Consider the following 24,541-nt stretch of genomic DNA (forward strand, 5'->3'; position numbering starts at 1 on the left):
AATCTTTTTTGTCTGATATAAGTACTACCACTCCTGCTTTTTTCTCCCAATTATTTGCAAGAAATATCTTTTTCCATTCCTTCACTTTCAGTCTGTGTATGTCTTTAGGTCTGAAAGGAGTTTCTTGTAGGCAGCATATAGGTGGGTCTCATTCATTCTACAACCCTATGTCTTGTAATTGGTACATTCAGTCCATTTACATTTAAGGTAATTATGTATGGTTATGTATAGGCTTTATAGACTTGTGGTTACCATACGGTTCATAGACAGTTTCCTAAATGCATAAAAGTCTATATTTGGTCACTGTATTTTGAACACAGTCTACAAGTACTTTTTTATTTGTCCTCCTTCACACTTTATGTATGAGATGTCATAATCTGCATTCTTTGTGTATTCTTTGACTGATTTTGTGTATAGTTGATTTCACTACTTTTTTTTTACCTTCCTACTTTCTTTGTAATTTACTTCTAGTTTCATACCATTGAGATCTGAGAAGTTACTTAATACAATTTCAATTTTTTAAAATTTATTGAAGCTCTTTTGTGGCCCTAATATGTGATCTACTCTGGAGAACATTCCATGTACACTTGGGAAAATTGTGTAAGTAATTGGTCTGCTAGTTTTACTGTGGGTTTATGTTCACTGATGAAAAATATTTAGGCTTAACATTGCCATCTACAGAAGTCCCTTTAACATATTCTGTAACGCTGGTTTGGTGGTGGTGAATTCTTTTAACTTTCATTTTTCTGGGAAACTTTTAATATCTCTTTCAATTCTGAATGATAACCTTGCTGGATAGAGGACTCTTGGTTGAAGGTCCTTCTGTTTCAATACATTAAATAGTCCGTGCCTCTCCCTTTTGGCTTGTAATATTCCTGCTAAGAAATATGCTGATGGCCTATGGGGTTGCCCTTATAATTTTTTTGCCTCTCTCTAGCTGCTCTCCATAATCTCTATCCTTAATCTTTGTCATTTTAATTATTATGTCTTTTTATTCCTGGGTTTCCTTTTTTTTAGGGGCTCTCTATGCTTCCAGGACCTGGGTGTCTGTTTCCTTTCCCAGACTGGGGACATTTTCAGCAATTATTTCTCCAAAGAGACTTTTTACTCCTTTGATTCACCTCTCCTTCTGGTACCCCTATTATGCTAATATTGTTTCATTTGGAATTGTGACACAGCTCTCTTAGCATCCTTGTTTCTAGAGATTCTTTTTTCTGTTTCTCAGCTTCGCTGTTTTCCTGTTCTCTAATTTCCATCTCATTGATTGTCTCCTCTACTTGCAGCAATGATTTCCTCCATTGTATTTTTCATTTCAGTTACTGTATTCTTCAGCTCTGAGTGGCTCTTTTTCAAATCTTCTATTTGTTGCAGTCCTTCCTGAGATCATCTATACTTTCCACAGATCAGTGAGCATATTAATGACTGTTATATTGAAATCTTTATCAACAAGATTGGTGATCTCCTTTTCATTTAATTCTTTTTCTGGTGTCTTATCCTGTTCTTTTGTTTGGAACATATTCTTCTGCCTTCTCATTTTTTCTGGGTTTCTGGGTTTCCTCCTTTGTTTTAGATAGACCTGATGTGCCTCCTGGTCTAGAGATTAATGGCTTTATGAAGAAAGTGTCCTGTGCTACCCAAAAGCTCAAGGCTATGATCACCTGTGCCTGGTTCTTTTTTGCAATGGAGATGAAGTTGTGGTTGCCGTGCTGTGGGTGGGGCTGCCCTTCTGCCTCTCTGCCAGCAGTGGATGCTCTCTGTTAGCAGAGACCCTTTGTGAGATCATTGTAGGCAGGGCTGCCCCTTTGCCCATCTGCCAGCAGTGGCACTGTGGCTGGCAGCTTGCCTCAGCTGGCCCTCAGGAGCCATACAGGGATGCTCCTGCTGGAATCTTTGTGGGCAGAGCCATCCTCTGCTTGCCCAGCAGTGATGGCTGGCCTGCTGGACAAATGGGGTAGGTGCTATGGGTGTGCAGGAGAGCATGGCATGGTGCTGGGTCACCAGCTAGGTGGAAGGAGCTTTTGAAACTTGCTCCTGCAGGCATCTCCCTAATTGAGCTGAGAGAGGGTTGGTAAAGCTGGTAAAGCCTTCTTCCACCTACCAGGCAGCAAAGACTGACCACTGCTGGGCTGAGCTTGCCAGGTAGGTGGGTCGGTGCACAGGGATGTGCCTTTGGGCTGAACCACCAAAAATGGAATGGAGCATTTGGGGCTGGCTCCCGTGGGCACCCAACCAGTTGGGCTGAGGGAGGGCTGAGGGAGTCACCCATCTGCCCTTTCTCCTGTGGAGAGAGCTCTGTTCAACCCTCACCCTTCTGGCCCCTTTCCTGCTGCTGGTAAACCTTTCAAACGGCTGCCTCTGTGTTAGCTCTCAGTGGGACCAACAGAGTGTGCTTGTTTTCCAAAAACAGCAAGAGTCTCAGCCTCCCAGAATACTCCAACTGTCTCTGGTGTCCAGCCCCATTAATCACCAAAGCCCAGTGCAATGTGGACTCATGTTCCCAGAGCAGATCTCCAAAGCCAGGTGTGTAGAGTTCCTGAGCACTTATGCCATCCCCAGTCTGTTCCTCTCCCTCCCACTTGGGCTAGGATGGGAGAAGCACTTGGGTTCCCCTCAATCCCGGCTCTGCCTCTTTACCCTTCTCTGTGTGTTATTCTCTTCTTCACCAGTTGTAGATAGTCTGTTCTGTGGTCTTCAGGTCGTTTTCAGAGTTGGTTTTGCTTTAGTTGCTTCCTTGGTATGCATGTCAGATGAGGTTTCTCCTTGTCTTCCTCCACTGCCATCTTTTTCGCTGGATATCCTAACTTATTCTTATTTTTGGCAATTAAACTATGTTAGGTATTACCATCATTTTACTGATATGGAAATGAGACTTAGAGATTGTAAGTACTTCTTCCAAGAACATAAACCTTGCAATTAGCAGGGCTGAGACTTGAAATCTAGTCTCTGTGATACAGTTTCTTCCGATCTTCCCATTGTACCAACCTTGCATTTTATTTCATCATGCTATCTGACTGTCAATGGCTATAGCCCTCATCTACTTGTTTCTCATCCTTAGTCATAATCATCATATGCCAAGCAAATAGTGTTTTATACATTTACTACTCTAGATATAAAAGCTGCTTTGTCATCTACTCATACCTGACTCATTTAGCCCTTTGAACTTTCCTGAGGATGTCCCCACTTTGAATTGCCATACTCTTGTCCCTATCAACTGACATCCAGCATTCTTTTTATTACAGAGTTTCTGGCTCACTAGCCACTGAAACACCCTTTGACCTACTGAAGGGTATCCCCTAGATTCCCCACATCCAAAAATACATATATTCACAATCACATGAACCTTTAGTTATATAATGCTGCTAGAATGCACAGAACATCATAAAAATTCTTTTAAAGTAATGATGGTTATGAAATGTAACTGTTTTCCCCTATTTTTAACTTCCTGATACTTTCCTAGGCAGTATCCCCATTCTAATTCATTTCCTTAACTCTTCACCATTCAATAGTTAATTAGTGAATACTTGTTATATGGTGGACATTTTGCTAAAAGTTGATTAAACAGCGTGAGTCAAAGAAACATGCTGCCTTCCAATAGGAAACTTATAGTCTTGTGTAGAGAATGAGAAAAATAAATAGATGACGGAAAAAGTGAAGGTTATAATTAGTCCTTTGGACACTAGAATAAAAGTGATGTTGTCTGACATTGTTTGAGAGAAGGAATTTTAAGTGTCATTTGTAATTATATTTACTCTAAGACCAGAAGAATAAGAAGGGGCCAGCAATACAAAGATAGACAGTAGCTGCTAGAAAGAATAGCAATGGAAATCAAACCACTGTAGAAGAGTGTTTATCTGCTCTTCGAACAAAGCATCGTGAACTGGGAGAGAACATGATTCAGCATATGTTAGCTAGTGCCTGATCATAACATCATCTTGGAGTTAATGATAAGCTGTTAAAATGTTATCCTCCTTGCAACGGAAAATCATAGTGCTGTTCTAACTTCAGACTACATCAGAATCACTAGAGAATTTTCTTAAAGTCAATGCCTGGTCCTGTAGATTTTGATTCAGTTGATCTGAAGTGATACATGTACTGTCTCTCTCTCTCTCTCTCTCTCTCTTTCTCTCTGTCTCTGTCTCTCTCTCTCTCTCTCTCTCTCTATATATATATATATATATTTTTTTTTTTTTGGTATCATGAATCTACAATTACATGAGGAACATTATGTTTACTAGGCTCCCCCCCATCACCAAGTTCCCCCCACATACCGCATTATAGTCACTGTCCATCAGCATAGTAAGATGTTGTACAATCACTACTTGTCTTCTCTGTGTTGAACAGCCCTCCCTGTGCCCCCTCCCACATTATACATGCTAATCATAATGCCCCTTTTTTTTTTTCCCCCCCTTTCCGTCCCTTCCCACCCATCCTCCCCAGTCCCTTTCCCTTTGGTAACTGTTAGTCCATTCTTGGGTTCTGTGAGTCTGCTGCTGTTTTGTTTCTTCCGTTTTTCCTTTGTTCTTATACTCCACAGATGAGTGAAATCATTTGTTACTTGTCTTTCTCCGCCTGGCTTATTTCACTGAGCACAATACCCTCTAGCTCCATCCATGTTGTTGCAAATGGTAGGAATTGTTTTCTCCTTATGGCTGAATAATATTCCTTGTGTATATGTACCACATCTTCTTTATCCATTCATCTACTGATGGACACTTAGGTTGCTTCCATTTCTTGGCTACTGTAAATAGTGCTGCGATAAACATAGGGGTGCATCTGTCTTTTTCAAACTGGGCTGCTGCATTCTTAGGGTAAATTCCCAGGAGTGGAATTCCTGGGTCAAATGGTATTTCTATTTTGAGTTTTTTGAGGAACCTCCATACTGCTTTCCACAATGGTTGAACTAATTTACATTCCCACCAGCAGTGTAGGAGGGTTCCCCTTTCTCCACAACCTCACCAATATTTGATGTTGTTTGTCTTTTGGATGGTGGTATCCTTACTGGTGTGAGGTGATATCTCATTGTGGTTTTAATTTGCATTTCTCTGATGACAAGCGATGTGGAGCATCTTTTCATGTGTCTGTTGGCCATCTGGATTTCTTCTTCAGAGAACTGTCTGTTCAGATCCTCTGACCATTTTTTGATTGGATTATTTGCTTTTTGTTTGTTGAGGTGCATGAGCTCTTTATATATTTTGGATGTCAACCCTTTATCGGATCTGTCATTTATGAACATATTCTCCCACACTGTAGGATGCCTTTTTGTTCTATTGGTGGTGTCCTTTGCTGTACAGAAGCTTTTCAGCTTGATATAGTCCCACTTGTTCATTTTTGCCTTTGTTTCCCTTGCCCTGGGAGATATGTTCATGAAGAAGTTGCTCATGTTTTTGTCCAAGAGATTTTTGCCTATGTTTTTTTCTAAGAGTTTTATGGCTTATATTCAGATCTTTGATCCATTTCGAATTTACTTTTGTGTATGGGGTTAGACAATGATCCAGTTTTATTCTCTTACATGTAGCTGTCCAGTTTTGCCAGCACCATCTGTTGAAGAGACTGTCATTTCCCCATTGTATGTCCATGGCTCCTTTATTGTATATTAATTGACCATATATGTTTGGGTTAATGTCTGGATTCTCTATTCTATTCCAGTGGTCTGTGGGTCTGTTCTTGTGCCAGTACCAAATTGTCTTGATTACTGTGGCTTTGTAGTAGAACTTGAAGTTGGGGAGTGAGATCCCTCCCACTTTATTCTTCCTTCTCAGGATTGCTTTGGCTATTCGGGGTCTTTGGTGGTTCCATATGAATTTTAGAACTATTTGTTCCAGTTTCTTGAAGAATGCTTTTGGTAATTTGATAGGGATTGCATTAAATCTGTAGATTGCTTTGGGCAGGATGGCCATTTTGACGATATTAATTCTTCCTAGCCAAGAGCATGGGATGTGTTTCCATTTGTTAGTGTCCTCTTTAATTTCTCTTAAGAATGTCTTGTACTTTTAGGATATAGGTCTTTCACTTCCTTGGTTAGGTTTATTCCTAGGTATTTTTTTTTTATGCAATTGTGAATGGAATTGTTTTTCTGGTTTCTCTTTCTGTTAGTTCATTGTTAGTGTATAGGAAAGCCTCAGATTTCTGTTTATTAATTTTGTATCCTGCAACTTTGCTGTATTGTGATATCAGTTCTAGTAGTTTTGGAGTGGAGTCTTTAGGGATTTCTATGTACAACATCATGTTATCTGCAAATAGTGACAGTTTGACTTCTTCTTTACCGATCTGGATTCCTTGTATTTCTTTGTTTTGTCTAATTGCCATGGCTAGGACCTCCAGTACTAAGTTGAATAACAGTGGGGAGAGTGGGCATCTCTGTCTTGTTCCCAATCTTAGAGGAAAAGCTTTCAGCTTCTTGCTGTTAAGTAAGATGTTGGCTGTGGGTTTGTCATATATGGCCTTTATTATGTTGAGATACTTGCCCTCTATACCTATTTTGTTGAGAGTTTTTAACCATCTATATTTTTAACACGCTTCCCGGTAATTCTGATCTGCAGCAACATCTTAGAAACACTGAGTTAACCTGCCTCTCTAATCACCTTCTGTGTCCACTCTCATCTTCTGTGGTTATATCTGAGAGCTTTCTAAGTCACTCATTTCTTATAGGCATTGTGTACATATTCCTATTTTAGAAATTAGGAAAAGTGACATGTGCTTGCTTTCTTATTATTTTTCAGTTGTGAAGTCCCAGTGTGAGACAAAGGAGTTATCACCAAAGGATGACAATTACAAAATAAAGTCACGTCAGTGCAAGATAATGGAAAGACTTAAAAGCCATGGCTTTGAGTGTTCCATTACTCAAGATGACTGGAAATATAATCACCATTTTCAGATGGAACAGGGAAATCAAGAAGAATATCTTAAACCTGTGACAGTCACCCATGAAAATATGCACAGGCTCAGTCAACAAGCATCCCATAGTCTACATGAGAAAAATCATACTGAGAAAAAGCCCTGTGAATGTGGGAAAGTCTACAATTACCACTCATCACTTACTCACAATGGGAGAAGTTACACTAAATTAAAACATAAGGATTGTGGAAAGGCTTTTAGCAGTTGCTCAAAACTTACTGGACATCAGAGAATTCATAATGGGGAAAGACTCTATGAATGTAATGAGTGTAGAAAAGCTTTCCACCAGCCTTCAAACCTTATTTGACATCAGAGAATTCATACTGGAGAGAAACCCTATGAATGCAAAGAATGTAGGAAAACCTTTAGTTATCACTCATCTCTCACTAGACATGAGAAAACACATACTAAAGAAAAACACTATGCATGTAGGAAATGTGGGAAGGCTTTTAGCAACAGCTCAATTATTAAGGGACATCAGAGTGTTCATTGTGGGGACAGGCCCTATGAATGTAATGAATGGGGAAAGCCTCCCATCACCACTCAATTCTTATTCAACATCAGAGAATTCACCCTGGAGAAAGACCCTATCAATGTTACAATTGTAATAAAGCCTTCCATTATCACTCAAATCTTATTGGACATCATAAAATTCATTCCAGAGCTAAACTCCTTGAATGTAAGAAATGTGGACAGTCCTTTAGTCATAGCAGGGAACTCACACACCATCAACAAATTAATACTTGCGAGAAACTTTGTGAGTGTACGCAGTGTGGCAAATCTTTTATTCAAGGGTCACAACTTATTCATCATCAGATAATTCACACTGGTAAGAAACCCTATGAATATAAAGACTGTGGGAAGGCCTTTATCCATGGTTCATGTCTTATTCGACATGAGAAAATTCATACAAGGGAAAGAAAATCCCTGGTACTGTAATTAATGTAGACAATTCCAAGTCATCTGTTATGGACCATCAGAGAATTACTAGATGAGAACTTTGTGAATGTAGCAAATATAGGAAGGCTTTTTGCTTTACTTTTTAATTGCATCAAATAATGCATTCAGGAGAAAGACCACATGAATGTAATATATAATAAATGTTTATTACTACTTACTCTCTTATTTGTCATCAGTGATTTATATTAGCATGAAACTATATTGATGTAAATAATGTGGAAAAATTTAGCTTGAGTTTATAGTTTGTTCTACATTAGTGAATACATATGGACAGACTTTATAATGAATTTCACAGAGGCAGGAGACCATTACCAAGGCTTTACTTAATTAGGGCATTTAAAAAACATTCTGTAAGTATGAAAAATATGGGGAGGTCATTGTTCCTTTTTTTTCCCTCCTTATTGAACATCAAAAAAAAACGACACCTTTTTGACAGAAAGGCCATAAAATTATAAATCAAGTAAAAATGCTGTGCTAAAACAAAATACCATTATCAACTTGGTAATTTAAGGAGGAAATTAAAAGTAAAAAAGTACAAAATCTTTAGTAATGAAGGATACTGAGAGTACTATATAGCCAATGCTGTGTAATGTAACCAAAGTTATACATATAAAAAATGTATATCCTTTGGTACATGCATATAATTTAATAAAAAAATAAACTGTATTTAAAACAGGAAAGTGGAAAGCAAAATAATTTCTGAAACGAGAAGATAAGAATAAAAGTAGAAATTAAACAGAGTAAAATAACAAGTTTAGACCCAGTCCGTAATGCAGAAGTATTATTTCTAGAAGTCAAACTGTGAATGTGTTGAAGAACAAAAAAGGAAAAAATCTTAAGACATAAAAGCATTATGAATAAGGAATTTTAATATAAACACATAAGTGGAGACTTCTTAAATACACTTACTTACTACTACATACCAATTAATCTGAACATCTAGAGTGGGGTTTTCCCACTTGGTTTCACTGTATTTGACCCTTGGGCTAGATAGTTTTGTGAGGGGCTGCCCTGTGTAGCATAGGATGTTTAGCAGCATCCCTGGCCTCTGCCCACTATATGCCAGTATCATCCCCTTCTTTTCAACTGTGACAAGATTATCTCCAGACATTGTCAAATGTCCCCTGGGATGAGTGGAAGAGGCAAAATTGCCCCCAGTGGAGAATCACTGATATACAGGAAATCAATCATTTTCTAAGGAAATAACTTAAGTTTATTCAGGAAGAAAAAGACTTGAATAAAACCTAACCAACAGGAAAAAATTTTTAAATGCTTAAAGATCTAACCCCTTGAAGTTCCCCCAACGTGTTTTTAAGAACATAGCATGCCAGTCCTTCAAGTAATTCATATGCTATATAAATTCTTCCAGGGCCTGAAAAAAAAAAATAGAATGCTTCCAAATTTATATAGAAGTTCAATAAAACTCTGTTACTTAAGTGGGACAAAGAGTATGCTAGGATCTGGGTTATGTCCCCCCACAAAAAAATTTGTTCAAACCCTAATCCCCAATACCTCAGAATGTGACTATTTGGAGACAGGGCTGTTGAAGAGGTGATTAACTAAAATGGGTCCCGTGGTAGAGATCCTAACCCAATCTGATTGGTATCCTTATAAGAAAAGGAAATTTGGCCACACATAGAGACTCCAGGGATTCACTTGCACAAAGGAGAGAGACTGTGTGAAGACACAGCAATACGGTGGTCATCAGCAGGCCAAGGAGAGAAGCCTCAGAAGAAACCAAACCTTTATCTGGAACTTCTAGTCTCCAGAGCTATGAAGAAATAAATTTCTATTGTTAAAGTCATCCAGTCTATAGTATTTGCTATGGCAGCCCTAACAAACTAATACAGAGTATATAAATTAACACTGAAGGCCAATGTAAAGGACTTTTACATTTACAAAGAGAGGTATAAAAATCCTAAATAGTAATTAAGAAATCAAACCTAGCACTGTATTAGAATATTACTACCATATAAGATAATTTACCCAGATTGCCCAGGACCTAACTGACTTCAGTGATATATCCAGGGTCTGTATATCCAAAATTTAAGAAAACAATAATTTTCAAAAGATAGGATCCAGCCCCAACTTCTAGATGTGTCTATTGTGTTTTTGTACACAACTCTAAAGAGCTGCAATGTACAATGTTTATTTGCACAATTTAAATTCAAAATTTGAAGTATTTCAGTAACCAAATTACGCAATATTTTCATATGTGGTAAGGCAAGCACCCCAGCACAATTTTTTCTTTTTGTGCCTAATCTCAGGTATTTCTTCTTCTATATGAATGTCCTGCTTAGAATTATATCAGATGTTTACCTTAACTGACATATTTATTATATTCTTTCCATCCAGGAACATAGTCTTTCACACTCATTTTTCAGATTTTAAAATATTCCCTTTCATAAAATTTGTAGTTTTTCATATGAATTCTGTTGCTTTCTTGATCAGATTTATTCCTGTGATTTATGACTTTGGGAATTAGATATATTTTTAAATTTTATTTTTAACTGATGATGGCTAATTGAGTAAATGGTGTTAATTTTTATATCTGTATTTTATATTTAGTTATCATACCAAATAATATTTTCCAAGAATGTGGTTTACCCAGATATGCAAATACATGATTGAAATAGAAATAATTTTTTACTCTTCCTTGCCAGTGTTTATGTCAGTTACTTTATTCTATTGGTTTCCATTCTAACACTGTGTTTAACATCTGATACATGTTGATGTCCTCATCTCTTTCCTGATGTCAATGAAAATGGCTTCAGCCTTTCACTGAGCAATACATTGCCTAAGCTTTGGTCATATTAGGGACTAGCCTTTCTAATCATATTACTTTCATTAAAAATTGCTATCAGCATACACCTGGAGAAAAGAAAAAAAAAATTGCTGTCAGCATACCTCATTTTATTGTGCTTTGTTTTATTGAACTTTGCATATATTGTGTCTTTTTACAAATGGAAGGTTTGTGACAATTCTGTGTCACGTAAGTCTGGCAGTGCCATTTTTTTCAACAGCGTTTGCTCACTTCATGTCCCTGTGTTGCATTTTGGTAATTCTCACTACAAGCTTTTTCATTATTATTATGTTTCTTACGGTGATCTGTGATCAGTGATTATGACACTGAAAGTTCAGATGTTAGCATTTTTTAGCGATAAAGTATTTTTAAATTAAGGTTTGTACATTGTTTTTTTTTAGACATAATGTACACTTAATAGACTACGGTATATTACAAACATAACTCTTACATACACTGGGAAGCCAAAGAATTCATTTGGCTCACTTTATTGCCTGAAGGAACTAACATATTCTTATACCTACATATAATTACCATAAACATAGCAGCTGCAAATGCAGACTTCCACACATACATGGGAGATTCAAATACCACCAACAGTGTTGCCACTGGTGATGTGAGTTTTCCAAAAGGATAAAACTTGTGAGAAAGTTGTGAATATGAAGTGCAACTTTGCTGCAACTTCCATGGTATTTACAAACCTGGAAAATTTGGGATGTATTAAAACCATATAAAAAATGCTTTGTGTTTATATGTAAAACAGCCTAGAGACTTGGATAATTATTAGTAGGTTTTCACCTATTTAAATATCCAGCAAGATATTCAAAAATTATGGTGTGGCACAATTCTTCATTATACGGGACATTTTGCATTGCAGGCTTCCATCTGCGGCTCCTACCCATTTAATGAGAACCATTCTCATTAATAATAAATGTGCATTCAAAAGATATCTAGGACATAGGACATAGGACAATTCTTCCAAGTTTTAGCAGACTCCTAGCACTTAACATGTCTATCCACTAAATGTTAGTGGCATTCCCAATGTTACAACAGAAACAACCCATGAATTTTCAGAAACCCCTAGAAGCAATTTTGCTCCCAATAAATTTTAGTGCTTGCCCCTATTTTTCTGACCTGCAAAATTAAATCAAAACTTTCCAACAACACTTAAAGATACTCAATACATTTATCCTCCTCCTAAAGGAAGAAGACAAGTATGTGAGTATACTTTAACTACCTTTTGAAAACCCTCTTCAGATTGTTAGTGTCTAAACAGTGCTCCAGTGGAAATAAAATGTGAGCCACAGGTGATTTACATTTTTTAATAGTGCTATTTAAGAAGTTAAAGTGCAATTAATTTTAATCATGTATTTAATAAAACATATCCAAAATATTATTTCAACATGGAATTAATATAAAACTAATGAGATACTCTATAAAGTCTTCAAATGCTGATATGCTTTTTATACATACAGGACATCTCATTTTGGACTAGCCACATTGTAGGTGCACAGTTACAGTAGTCACATAATTGCTAGGGGCTACTATATAGGACAGCACAGATCTAGAATGTTCTACCTTTTAAAGAAGACATGCCAAAAGACATTATTTTCTTGTCAGTGGTTAAACTTATGTATATTTCTGTGCTTATTGTTTCATGCATGTGTTCTTACTGGTTTCTCCTGTTTTGCTGTTCTTGCACTTGAAGCTTCTTCAGTCACACTTGCCCCTTCTACCTGGTATATTCCTCACCCACAGTAATATGGTCCTTCATGTCGGTCGTGTTTCTGCTTTCTTCTTATCCCATCAGAATGGCTTTCTCTTGGTCAATCACCAGTAATGTATACTTTTATCTGCTACAAACTAAACCAGGGTAGCTTTTCTTATACAACAGATAATCTGCAGATAGCTAGATTCCTTCCATTATGGAAGAGACAATGATTTGTTTTCCTTATTGGAGTAGATATGCCTTGTAGATTAAAATTGCCTGACATTCTTAAGAAAAAAGTAAAGCAGTGGATTGATGTGCCTGAGATTTTCTGGTCTTGTTGTGTATCTGATCACCCACAAGCTTCATCATTTTTAGAACTCTATGGTGACCTATTAAAAACTGAATGAGAGTACCATCTGGAAGACCATATGTTGTGAAGCTGGGTATTGTCCTCACATCCAGTACCTGGTTTCTTCAGGACCAGTATATTGTGGGTTTTAGGGCCTGGGTACCCAACAGAAATAGGGATAGCACTTACTAGTATTAAATGTAATTATCTACTACCCAAATATTGGTTCCCTTTTATTTAAATAATTACCACCTCTAGGCTTTGATGGTTTGGAAGTCAATGTTCAGGGAGGACCTATTCCATCAAAGGACACAACAGTAATTCCACTGAATTAGAAATTGAAAATGCCACCTAGCCATTTTGGTGTCCTCAAATCACTGGGTGAATGTGATACAAAGGGGGTTCAGTGTTTAATGATTAATTCTGATTTGCACAAAGAAATGTTTCCTGCTACCCAAAGGGCAGGTAATAGACTTTCCAGGTGGAGTTAAAAAAATTATTGACTCTACCTCTATTTTCTTTCTTATATAGATTCATAAGATATATAATGTTACATGAACATTTGTAATAAGTATTATAAATATTATAAATATATTTAAAATACTACAGATTTTTATTTTGTGTTATAAATTCATAATATCTTAGCTAATTATTTATTCCCTGTCACCTAGTCCCCTATTGTTTTATAAGGGACATACTGTTCATAGATATCTTCACCAATTACTCCACAAGATATAGAACATGAAGATGGGGTTGTGACAGAACCAGAAAATGAATGACCATCACCTAGAAATTCTAAATGAGGAGCTAGATGCACTAATGTTATCTTGGATCCACTCTTTTGGAGACTGCATTTTTGACCTGTATAAGTTACATTTGCATTAGCTGAGGGAACATTTTGTTTATTTCCTTGTACATTTTTTTATGTTTGTAAGGAAAGTACATGCTGATGTTGGGTGACCAAGGGAAAGACTGTAGTGGGGATTTGTTATGCTTCCTGGCCTCCTAGCACACTTTGCACACCTTATATTCAAGGGATTTACTACACTGTGAGACCCACATCCCAAAGGTGGTAACCAGAAACTCCCCTCAAGGTCAGATACCCTTGATTCAGAGAAGATGGGTGTGCACAATAAAGACATGTGAACTAGATTCTGATGAGTGCCAAAGAGGTTATTCAGCTGTCAGACACATCAAAGGCCATGGTCCTACCTGTTATATCCCATATCTTTGTTAGCAATGCAAACTGTGGTACCTGTGTACAATGGAGGTAGAAGTGGTGGTAGGCAATCTGGCCTATTGCAGAATCTTCCCAACAGATCTTCTTGCTTTTTCTTTTGCCCTCCTATTATCAATTGTCAAAACTCAGCAAAAGGGATCCTGTTTTTAAAAAGTGAGTGAGATGATGTCACTCCTCTTCTCAAAATCCTCCCCAGCCTCTCCCTCACATTAAAATCTGGTGTCCTCACACCATCAGCAGAACAAAAAGGCATCCTACAGCATGGGAGAATATATTTGTAAATGACATATCTGACAAGGGGTTAATATCCAAATTATATAAAGAACTCACATGCCTCAACACCCAAAAAGCAAAAACCCAATTAAAAAATGGGCAGAGGATATGAAGAGACATTTCTCCAAAGAAGAAATTCAGATGGCCAACAGGCACATGAAAAGATGCTCCACATCACTAATCACCAGGGAAATGCAACTTAAAACCACAATGAGATATCACCTCACACCATTAAGATGGCCAACATAGAAAAGACTAGGAACAACAAATGCTGGTGAGGATGCAGAGAAAGGGGAACCCTCCTACGACTGCTGGTGTGAATGTAAACTACTCCAACCATTGTGGAAAGCAATATGGAGGTCCCTCCAAAAACTAAAAATAGAAATACCATTTGACCCGGGAATCCCACTCCTAGGAATTTACCCAAAGAATACAACTTCTCAGATTCAAAAGGACATATGCACCCCTATGTTTATCGCAGCACTTTTTACAATAGCCAAGATATGGAAGCAACCTAAGTGTCCATCAGTAGATGAATGGATAAAGAAGAAGTGGTGCATATACGCAATGGAATACTATTCAGCCATAAGAAACAAATCCTACCATTTGCAACAACATGGATGGAGCTGGAGGATATTATGCTCAGTGAAATAAGCCAGGTGGAGAAAGACAAGTGCCACTTATTTGTGGAGTATAACAATGAAGCAAAACTGAAGGAACAAAACAGCAGCAGACTCACAGAGTCCAAGAAGGGACTAGCGGTTACCAAAGGGGAGGTGTGTGGGAGGGTGGGTGGGGAGGAAGGGAGAAGGGGATTGAGGGGTATTATGTTTTGTACGCATGGCGTGGGGGATCACGGGGAAAACAGTGTAGCACAGAGAAGGGAAATAGTGAATCTGTGGCCTTTTACTACACCGATGGACAGTGACTGCAATGGGGTGTGGGTAGGGACTTGATAATATGGGTGAATGTACCAACCACATTGTTTTTCCTGTGAAACATTCATAAGAGTGTATGTCAATAATACCTTAATAAAAAAAAAGCTAGTGTCTTTAGAATGATCTACAAGGCATTCCACAACCTGGTCCCCTCATCACCTCCCTGACGCCATCTTCTGTCACTTTTCTCCTGGCTCACTCTATTCCTACTACACTGGATTCCTTGCTATTCCTAGAAGACTGTATATATTGTTCTTTCTGTCTAGGCACTTCCCAGATATTCTTAGCTTATTCCCTCACTTCCTTAAAGCATTTGCTAAAATGTCACCTCAGTGAGGATATTCTTGACCACTCTATTTGACATTGCAATACCTCGCTCTTTACTCCTACTTCTCTCCCCTGCTTTATGTTTCTCCAAAGCATTACCATTTAAGTATAATATGTATCTATTTTTCTTACTAGACTATAAACTCTATGAAGACATTTTTATCTTTTGCTTTTAGCTACATCCTTAGTGCCAGGCACAAATATATTTTCAGTAAATAGTTGTTGAATGAATAAATGAATGAATATATCACTATTAGAGCAACTAAGAGGAGGAATTTGGATATTTTTTCACAGCTGTGTAGCCTTCAAACTTGATTATTTTCCTACCCAGAAATTATCAAAGCTACGTTTATTAAGTTCTATTTCTACTTATACTAGCTTAGTAGGTTTTTACAAGAACTCCAATTTGTAGTAGTTTTCTATTGTTATGTAACAAATTACCTCAAACTTAGTGGCTCAAAACAACCATCATTTATTATCTCACACTTTCTGTAGTCAAAATTTTGGGCATTCAAGTTGCATTCTATGCTTACGATCCCATGAAGCTGAACTAAGATGTTGATTCATCTTCTTCCAAGCTATTTGTTGGCAGAATTTAGTTCTTCATAGTTGTAGGACCAATGCCCTTAGTCCTTGATACTACCCACTGTTTCCTGCCCAAATCCTTTTAAATCCTTTTTAAAAGATTGCTTGATTAGGTCAGGCCCATCCAGGATAATCTTCATTTTGATCAACATAGATCAACTGACTAGGGACTTTAATTATGTTCACAAAATCTCTTCATCTTTGTTATATAACATGACCCCAGTTATGGGAGTAAAATATCATCATATTCACAAGTCCTGACCACAGTCAAGGGGAGGGGATTATACAGGGAAAGTACATCAGGAGTTGAGACTCTTTAGGACCACTTAGAATTCTTCCTACCACACTTGTCCACTTGAAACTTCCTAATCAATAAGAATTCCTGATCAGTAATAACTCAATAGAAAAATTGGCAAAAGTTAATGAATGGAGATTACAGAAGAAGGAATTTGAATGCTAGTAAACACGTAGAAAGATGTCTGACCACATTATTAACAAATAAAATGCAGATTAAAACCACAATAAAGTATCATTTTATACCAGTAGATGGACAGAAATTTAAAATAGATGATCAACCATTAGAATGTTAGAATTCTTCCTTCCTTCCTGGAGGAAATGTCTGTATACTGCTTTTAAAGATATTTCGACTTTATGTAGAAAAACTTGAGGTTGTGAGTGTCACATAGAATTCCACTTCTTGATATATATCTTAAAGATTGTACATGTGTGCCAACAGACATAAGTAAGACGGTAAGTAGGAGAATCATTAGTAACAGGAAAAATATGGAAACACCAAGATATCCTTTGATATCTGTCTCTCTGTGTCCTTTCTTTTATAAAGACATTGGATTTGAAGCACACCCTAATCCAGTACAATATCATCTTAAGTTAACTAATTATATTTGCAAAGGCCCTATTCCTAAATTAAGGTCATATTCTGAGGTTTGGGGTGGGTATGAATTTTGGGGGGGACACAATTTAACCAAGAACCATATTCTTATTGTTGCATGACACTAGTGCTCATTCATTTGAACCTGTTGATGGGCACTTGAGTTGTTTTCAGGTTCTTCCTTTGAACCATGCGCTGACATAAATATCCTTGTACTTGTTTCCCTGAACACACATGCAAGTTTCTTTAGAGTGTATACTTAGGACTGGACTCACTGAATCACAGAGTATGGAAATGTCCAACATTATGATATCTTACTAAACTATTTTCGAAAGTGACTGCAACCAGTTAACATCTCACCAGCAAAGTATAATTTGCTCCACATTCTCATCAACACTTGGAATTGTTAGGCTTTTAATTTTGCCAAATATAAATTTTTATCATCTTGATTTATGTTTCCCTAATAACTAATGAAGTTGAAAAATCTTTTCATATGATTCATATAATATTCATGTTATTGGGTTACATGAGTTTTTTCTATGAAATGTTTGTTCATGTCTCTTGCTATATATGAATTGGGTTCGTTATGCTTTATGTAATGATTAGGAGTTGTTCCTGCTACCAGTCTCTGGGCAGCTTGTGTCCTATTTATCCATCCCAGTTGATAACTTGTCTTTTCATTCTCTTGTCATCTGATGAAACAAAGTTCTTATTTTAATGTACTCAAATTTATCAATCTTTTATATTTCTTGTGTGTTCTCTTTAAGAAGTCTTTCTATTACTGCTATTTGCTGTTTTTTTTTACTACAGTTTCAGTTATGTTTTTGACTTTGAATCATTAATCCGTTTAGGGTTGCTTTTTACATATGGTGCCGATTCAATTTCTTTTATGATTTTTGGTCTAATTCCTCTTCCTTTTTGGTCAATGTCCTCTTTTCTTTTTAATGATGTTTTTGTGTCTTCCCTATTTTCTTTATCTTTCTTAAAAACTCTTTGAGTTTTTCACTCTCTACAGAGGACCAACTCATGGTTTTATTATCTCTACCTGTTCTTTTCCTACTTATTTTATTACTATCTGTTCATATTAGTTCCTCCTTTCCAGTTTCTTTGGAAGTATTTAAGAGAACTTTAGTACAATGTGATTGAATTAAATTTTAGTTATTTTTTTGTTGTTATCATTAATCTACAATTACATGAAGAACATTATGTTTACTAGGGTCTCCCCTTCACCAAGTCCCCCCTACAAACCCCATTACAGTCACTGTCCATCAGTGTAGTAAGATGTTGTAGAATCACTACTTGTCTTCTCTGTGTTGCACAGCCCTCTCCATTCCCCCCCAGCATTATACATGCTAATCATAATACCCCCTTTCTTCTTCCCCGTCCTTACCCCTCCCTTCCCTCCCATTCTCCCCAGTTCCTTTCCCTTTGGTAACTATTAGTCCATTCTTGGGTTCTGTGATTCTGCTGCTGTTTTGTTCCTTCAGTTTTTCTTTGTTCTTATACTCCACATATGAGTGAAATCATTTGGTATTTGTCTTTCTCCGCCTGGCTTATTTCACTGAGCATAATACCCTCTAGCTCCATCAATGTTGTTGCAAATGGTACGATTTGTTTTCTTCTTATGGCTGAATAATATTCCATTGTGTATATGTACCACATAAAGTTTAGTTACTTTTTTCTCACTCTGCCTAGTATCTTAATACATGCATTTTAGGTTTTAGATTTTGTTCTGGGTATCACTTTGGCTAATTCCTTAGAGTTTATCTATAGTACTGTTGTTTTCCTCTTCATTCTAAATAGTTTGCATCTTATTAAAATATAGAATATCTGTTAATATTGTTTGCTTTGAAATCTGTATTATCTAATACCATTAACATACCTGGTTTGTTCTGGTAATATTTTCTTGTAAATGATTTTAAAAATTCCTTTCCTTTTTAGTTAAATGTTTACCATGAAATTTTCACACAAATACTAAAGAAGAGAGAACATTATAATGAACTCTAGGTACCCATCACCTGTTTCAACATTTATCAACACTCTGTTAGTCTTATTTTATCCATCTCTCCCTCCTCAGTGAAGTTTTTAAAGCTAATATATGCCTATAAATGATTCCATATGAATCTCTGAAAAAGAAGTTTTCTTTATAACAATTACATTACGAACAAAATTAACAGTAATTCTTATGCCTCTGGTAAAAATGTGTGTTCATGGGCTTCCACAGATTTTTCCTCAGACCAAGCTTTGGGAGAAGAAAGAGAACCTGGCCTAAGCAGGTTTCCTAGCAAGTCCAACCCTCTAACTGGTCCACAGGGGGACATAACTGGCCTGAAGATACCCAGCATGCTCACATCAGAGCCTAGGTCTAGTTTTCTCACCTCAAAACTTCCCCACTTGCTGGGACTGAAGCCAGACTTTCCATAGGTCATAGAAACTCCTATGACTCTCAGGTAGAATTTCGTTGCAGAGGCAACTTTTAAGCTGAATTTTTAAGAATGTTTAGGAGTTCACCAGGTGAAAGGAATTGTGTCTTTATAACTCCCCATTGACACAGCCTTCCTAAAGGAGTTGGAGGAGTGCTAGCAGTTCCCGAGTTTGGGAGAAGCTAAGGGAAGAGATAAGGACTGGACTTAAGGTTTCATTTATACAGTAAGGACATTGTTATTACTTAAAGTTTAATTTATAAATAGAAATAACAGTTTTCCTTAGCTGCTTTTTATCACACGTTGGCCATATGAAAACATTGTATTTTTATTCTTGCTACCTACTATAGTTCTACTTGCTCTGGTGGAGACTAATGGAGATTAACGGTGATTCAAGCCTTCATTCTCCTCTCCAGCCCTTCATAAGGTGACACCTTCCCCTGGTGCTATCTCCTAGAAGAGTAATGGACTACCCCGACCTCCACACAATTTCCCTTGGTGGTTTCCCCCCTGACGGTTGAACCACCCTTCTTGCAACCGACAGTTCATTCTGACTGTTTCGCTTTCGCCCCGGAACCGACTCTCGTCCTGACCTCTCCATACCCTCCCTGAGTAATTTCTCAAAAAAGCGGATCGTATCGTCCTGACTTCTACCCTTATCCCCCAGTGATTTCTCCTAGGATCTAGCAGGAGCATACAAGACGTCCTGTCTGTCCCGCCTTAGTGGCTTTTGCTCCCTTCTTCCCCAGTGGTTTCTCCCAGCAGAGAATTGCTCTCTGCATAGCGTTGTATCTCTACGGGCAATGTACCTTTTCTAAATATAACACGGAACGCCATACCCCACTGCCAAGACCTTCCTCATCTCACAAGCCTACCCAACGAACGGTTTATTTCTTTGCTGTACGGAATGAACACACTTTCAAGATGGCGGCTCTCGAGCAGATGCACTGTTAGGGGAGGCCATGTTCTCTGCCGACAGTGCCCCTTACGGTAACTGCACAAAGTCCAGAACAACGTATCAGTGCCCTGTTGACTGTTGGCGGAACGCAGCTTCCAAGGTAACTCAGAGCATGCGCAATACCAGCCGTCCGTAGGGGCGGTGCTAGAGGCCAGACCGGAAGTGGAAGGGTCCTCGAAGGCTCTTGCGCCATTGGTATCTGGAGCATCTCCACATTTTCGTCCCGAGAGGTATCTGAGGTGATTTTGGTTGGCCATGATTAAGGATTCTGTGGGGTCGGTGATGGGGGTGTTGTCTATAAAGTTAGTGATGGTGGTTTCTGCATTCTGTGATGGAGGGTCTGTGGCGTTCCTTGCCGGCTGTTTCGGAGGTCAGTAATGAAGTCTCGGGTTAGTGATGGGGATCTTTAATGTGATCGAGGGATTTGTGGTCCCAGTGATGGGAGTCTGGTCAGTGACTGCGGGCCTGTGGGTCACCTGTCAGGGTCGGTGGGGGTCTATAAGGAGCTTGCTTTCTAAACGTTCACAAGCTTTGGTGTGTAGCATTTTATTGTTCAAATCTAAGTGGTTTAAAAACTTTTTAAATTTAAGTAATTTTCTTTGACCCAGGAGTTATATAGACGTACATTCTCTGTTTCAAATAATTCCTCTGGGTAATGCTTGAGATTAAAAATTGCTTTGTGGCCTAGTTCACAGTCAGTTTTCATAAATGTCACATCAGTTACATAAAAACAATGTGTTCTCTAATTATTTACTGTAATGTTCATATCTATATATCTCAAATTATTTTCTCTGCTTAATTACAGAGAAAGATAAACTCACGCTGTAGAGGTGATTTGTCAACTTGTTTTTCCTCCTGTCAGTTTCTGCTTTACATATTTGAATTATTATTAGGAACACACTCATATGTTTTTAATAATAGATATGACTAAATAACTCAAAAGATATTACAACAATTAAAGCTTCCACAGATTTATAAAAGAGCTCATTTTCCCAAATGATTTCCAGCACTGGGTTTTGTTTTTTTTATATAAGTTTTTATGATCCTGAGGAGAAATGATATCTAATTGCTGTAATGCCATTTTCCTATTAGCGAAGTTGGCATCTTTTTGGTTAATTGTCACTTAAAATTGCCTTTTCTGTGAATTTTCATATTCTTTATTTAGGTTTTTTTGTGGGCTTTTTTTCTTATTAACTGCTAGATGTTCTTGTTTAACAGTAGAGATAACCTATTGTCACATACTGAAAATGTATATGTAGTTATTTTTAAGTCATGTTTTAACATATAATTAGGAATGCCATCTAGTCAGAAATACTTCTTACTTTTGTATCATCTGGGTTGTCTTAAGATCTCTCCTACCCCATCACAAGGTTATAAGCACATAATCCTAAAATTTATTTCAATATTCTTTGGGATTTTAAAAATACAAATACTATTTTTTTACAAATACAAAATTGTATTTTTTACAAATACAAGTACTACACCTTGGTGTTCCCAGGAAATGTTTATGTAATGAGTGTTGAATATATGACCATGTGGAAACATTTTCTTTCCAGGTTTCTAGGTGTCTCTGGGAGCTGTAGGGCAGGATCTTTCTCCAGACTGCCTTTTTCCCCCTCAACTCAACTGTGGTTGAGTTCAGATGTCCACCAAGCTTTATACCCTGAAGAGAATAAGGTGTGAGACCTACCATGACAATGCCTGCTAACTGGACCCTTCCCCAGAAATCTCTGGCCCTGGCTCCAGAGGAGCACAGCAGCTCGTTTGAGGTGAGGACGAGAAATCCCAGGAGGTGGGAATCTCTGATCTGTCGTCAGCAGAGCCTCTGGGCAGAGGCATATGGGCCTTAGGAAGCAGCCAGACTTTCTTACTGCCCAGAAACAATCTTGACCTTTCTGCCAAGAAAGAGCAACACATGGGTAATGTTGCCACATCTAGCAGCCAACTGTATGGCAGCGGAGAGTTGGAATGTCAAGGAAACCTGTCCTTTCTTTTGTCCTTGTGATATATTGATCTTTTGGCTAAGGATAAAATTCCTAGTTAGAAATCACTTTTGTGCAGGATTTTGAAGGTATTTTTATTTCTTCTTAAACTGTTCCCTTGCACATTCTCTATATTCTTTCTGAAGTTTCTGTTTTTTAGATGTTGGTTCTCCCATTTTTTTCCCTCTACTGTTTTCTATTTTTTTGCGACTTCCCTTTCTGGTAAACTTGTCAACTTTGTCTTTCACCCCTTCTGTTGAGTTTCTGGTTACTACGATGAACAGTTTAATTCAGTTTTAAGTCAAAGTTTTAGTTTTCAAAAACTTTCTTTTCTAAATATTCCTTTTTATTAGCATCCTCTTATTTCATGGATATAACTTATCTTTCTGAAGATACATGGAATGGTTTATTAGGAATAGTTCAGTTTTTTTTAATTGAAATATCATTGATACACATTCTTACACTGGTTTTAAATATACAACACAGTGGTTCAGTGGTTACCCATATTAAATTCTCACCCCCACTAGTGCAGTTACTGTCAGCTTAGGAAGGTGTTACAGAATCATTGGCTATATTCTCCATGCTGTACTAGGAATAGTTTAATTTTTTGAATAGGTAATATGTACACTTAGCTCATAAATTGAAAAAATACAAAAAGCAATACAGGGAAAAATAATATAGTGAGAGAAATTCAGGGGAGGGATAAGACTAGATCACCCACCTCTGTCCACTACTTGCTCAGGTCACCCCATATAGGTGATCAGTTTTATTGGTTTTCTTTGCTCAGTTCCTTTATGCAAGGAAAAACAATTATATATATTTTTTCTTTTCCCATTTTACAAAAAGTGGCATACTGAGCACACTTTTGCATATTTTTTTAATGCTAGGTAAAACAGTACATGCTATGAACAATGAAGTGGTGAACGTCCTTGTCATGTCTGTCCTTTCTATGGTGTATATAAGAAGTGGAATTTTCAGTTCAGGGTTTTAATCAAAGGCAGTGAGTCTCAGCTGAATCTCAGTGAACCTTCACTTCTGCTGCTGTTGGGCAGTACTTTGATTGGGTATCTTAATAGTTTGTAAAAGAAAGGAAGAATGGGGTGAGGCAAATCTTTAATTGGTAAAGCAGCTATCATTCGTGTTAGCCAAATAAGGGGGCTTTGGTTATGTTTGTGATTTGAATTAAAATTCTAATTTTTGTTAGTGTTCAGACATGATTATGGAGAGGTTTTGGTTTTGTCAGAGAATGATCTTGTTTGAAGTTGGTGTTTTGTTTTTGTGTAATAGGAGAATACCGTGACCTAGCTGATCCTGCCTGGATAGTCCTGGTTCTGAGACCTGATAGTGGCAGGCTAACTCAAAAATCAGGGGCTGCTTTTCTCCTTATTGTAAACGTAATGTAAAAATTGACTCAGAAGCAAAAACCAAAAGAAAGCTTGGGTTGCAATTTTGGGAACAGATCAAGAGGAATTTAAGATGAAAAATATCCAAAGGGATGGGGGAGAGTGGTTCAAGCAAAAGTAATAATATACCGAGAATTATAAAAACTGTCAACTTTATTTAACTAACAATATATCTTTGAACTATATTAAGAAAATGAACAGAAATCATTATACAATTGACCATTTTATCAACTATTCTCAAAAACTTACTGGTCCAAGCAGGCAAAAAATATAAACCTTTGCGATAATATTGATTCTATTTTCTGACCAAGAGCATAAAATTGGAAATAAAATGTAAAAGGCTTTTGTACATTGTGAGTCGACTTAATGCCACTGGAGTGTACATTTAAATTGTAAATTTTATGTATGTTTTACCATTATTTTTTTTTTAGTAGATATATATTTACTTTTAATAAGAATTAAAAAAAAAGATTGGCTTTCCAACTCCAAGTAGTGGCTTTCTCTCTTAAATTATTCGGTCCCTGAGATTATGGTTGCCTGAAGTTATACTGCATAAAGTCACTGTAAAATACAAATATACATGTCACACCAGGTATCCTCATTTGCAAACATCTGTGAGATGCTATTATGACTTGCCACTGAAAGAAAAGGCTCTCATTAAAAAGAACATTTTTAAAAAAAGAGCCTAGTTTAGACTTTATAAAATAGATCCAATGCAGAGAAATATGCTTTGTAAAGCAAAGACATTTTAAGAGTAGGGCCACTTAGAATATTTGACTTGGAACTAATATACAGATTCATCAAAT

General features: G+C 37.2%; 1 protein-coding gene across 12 annotated transcripts in view; it reads left to right on the forward strand.

Moving 5' to 3' along the window:
* LOC118907925 (zinc finger protein 585A-like) overlaps positions 1 to 24,541 on the forward strand; it is a 57,078-nt gene that overhangs the window by 17,752 nt on the left and 14,785 nt on the right. For 7 of the 12 annotated variants that reach the window (XM_057493446.1, XM_057493439.1, XM_057493444.1 and 4 more), the window contains one exon: positions 21,907 to 22,119. Coding sequence is in view for 10 of the 12 variants with exons in the window: in XM_057493439.1 (XP_057349422.1) it covers positions 22,042 to 22,119 (78 nt within the window). In the remaining 2 variants the exon portion in view is untranslated. Of the gene's footprint in view, positions 1 to 6,719; positions 8,012 to 20,470; positions 20,762 to 21,906; positions 22,120 to 24,541 lie in introns of those variants that run through there. The other 5 variants (XM_036876992.2, XM_057493445.1, XM_036876982.2 and 2 more) reach the window with 5 other exon arrangements.

The sequence above is a fragment of the Manis pentadactyla genome, chromosome 15, assembly GCF_030020395.1.
Source record: "Manis pentadactyla isolate mManPen7 chromosome 15, mManPen7.hap1, whole genome shotgun sequence".
NCBI lineage: Eukaryota > Metazoa > Chordata > Mammalia > Pholidota > Manidae > Manis > Manis pentadactyla.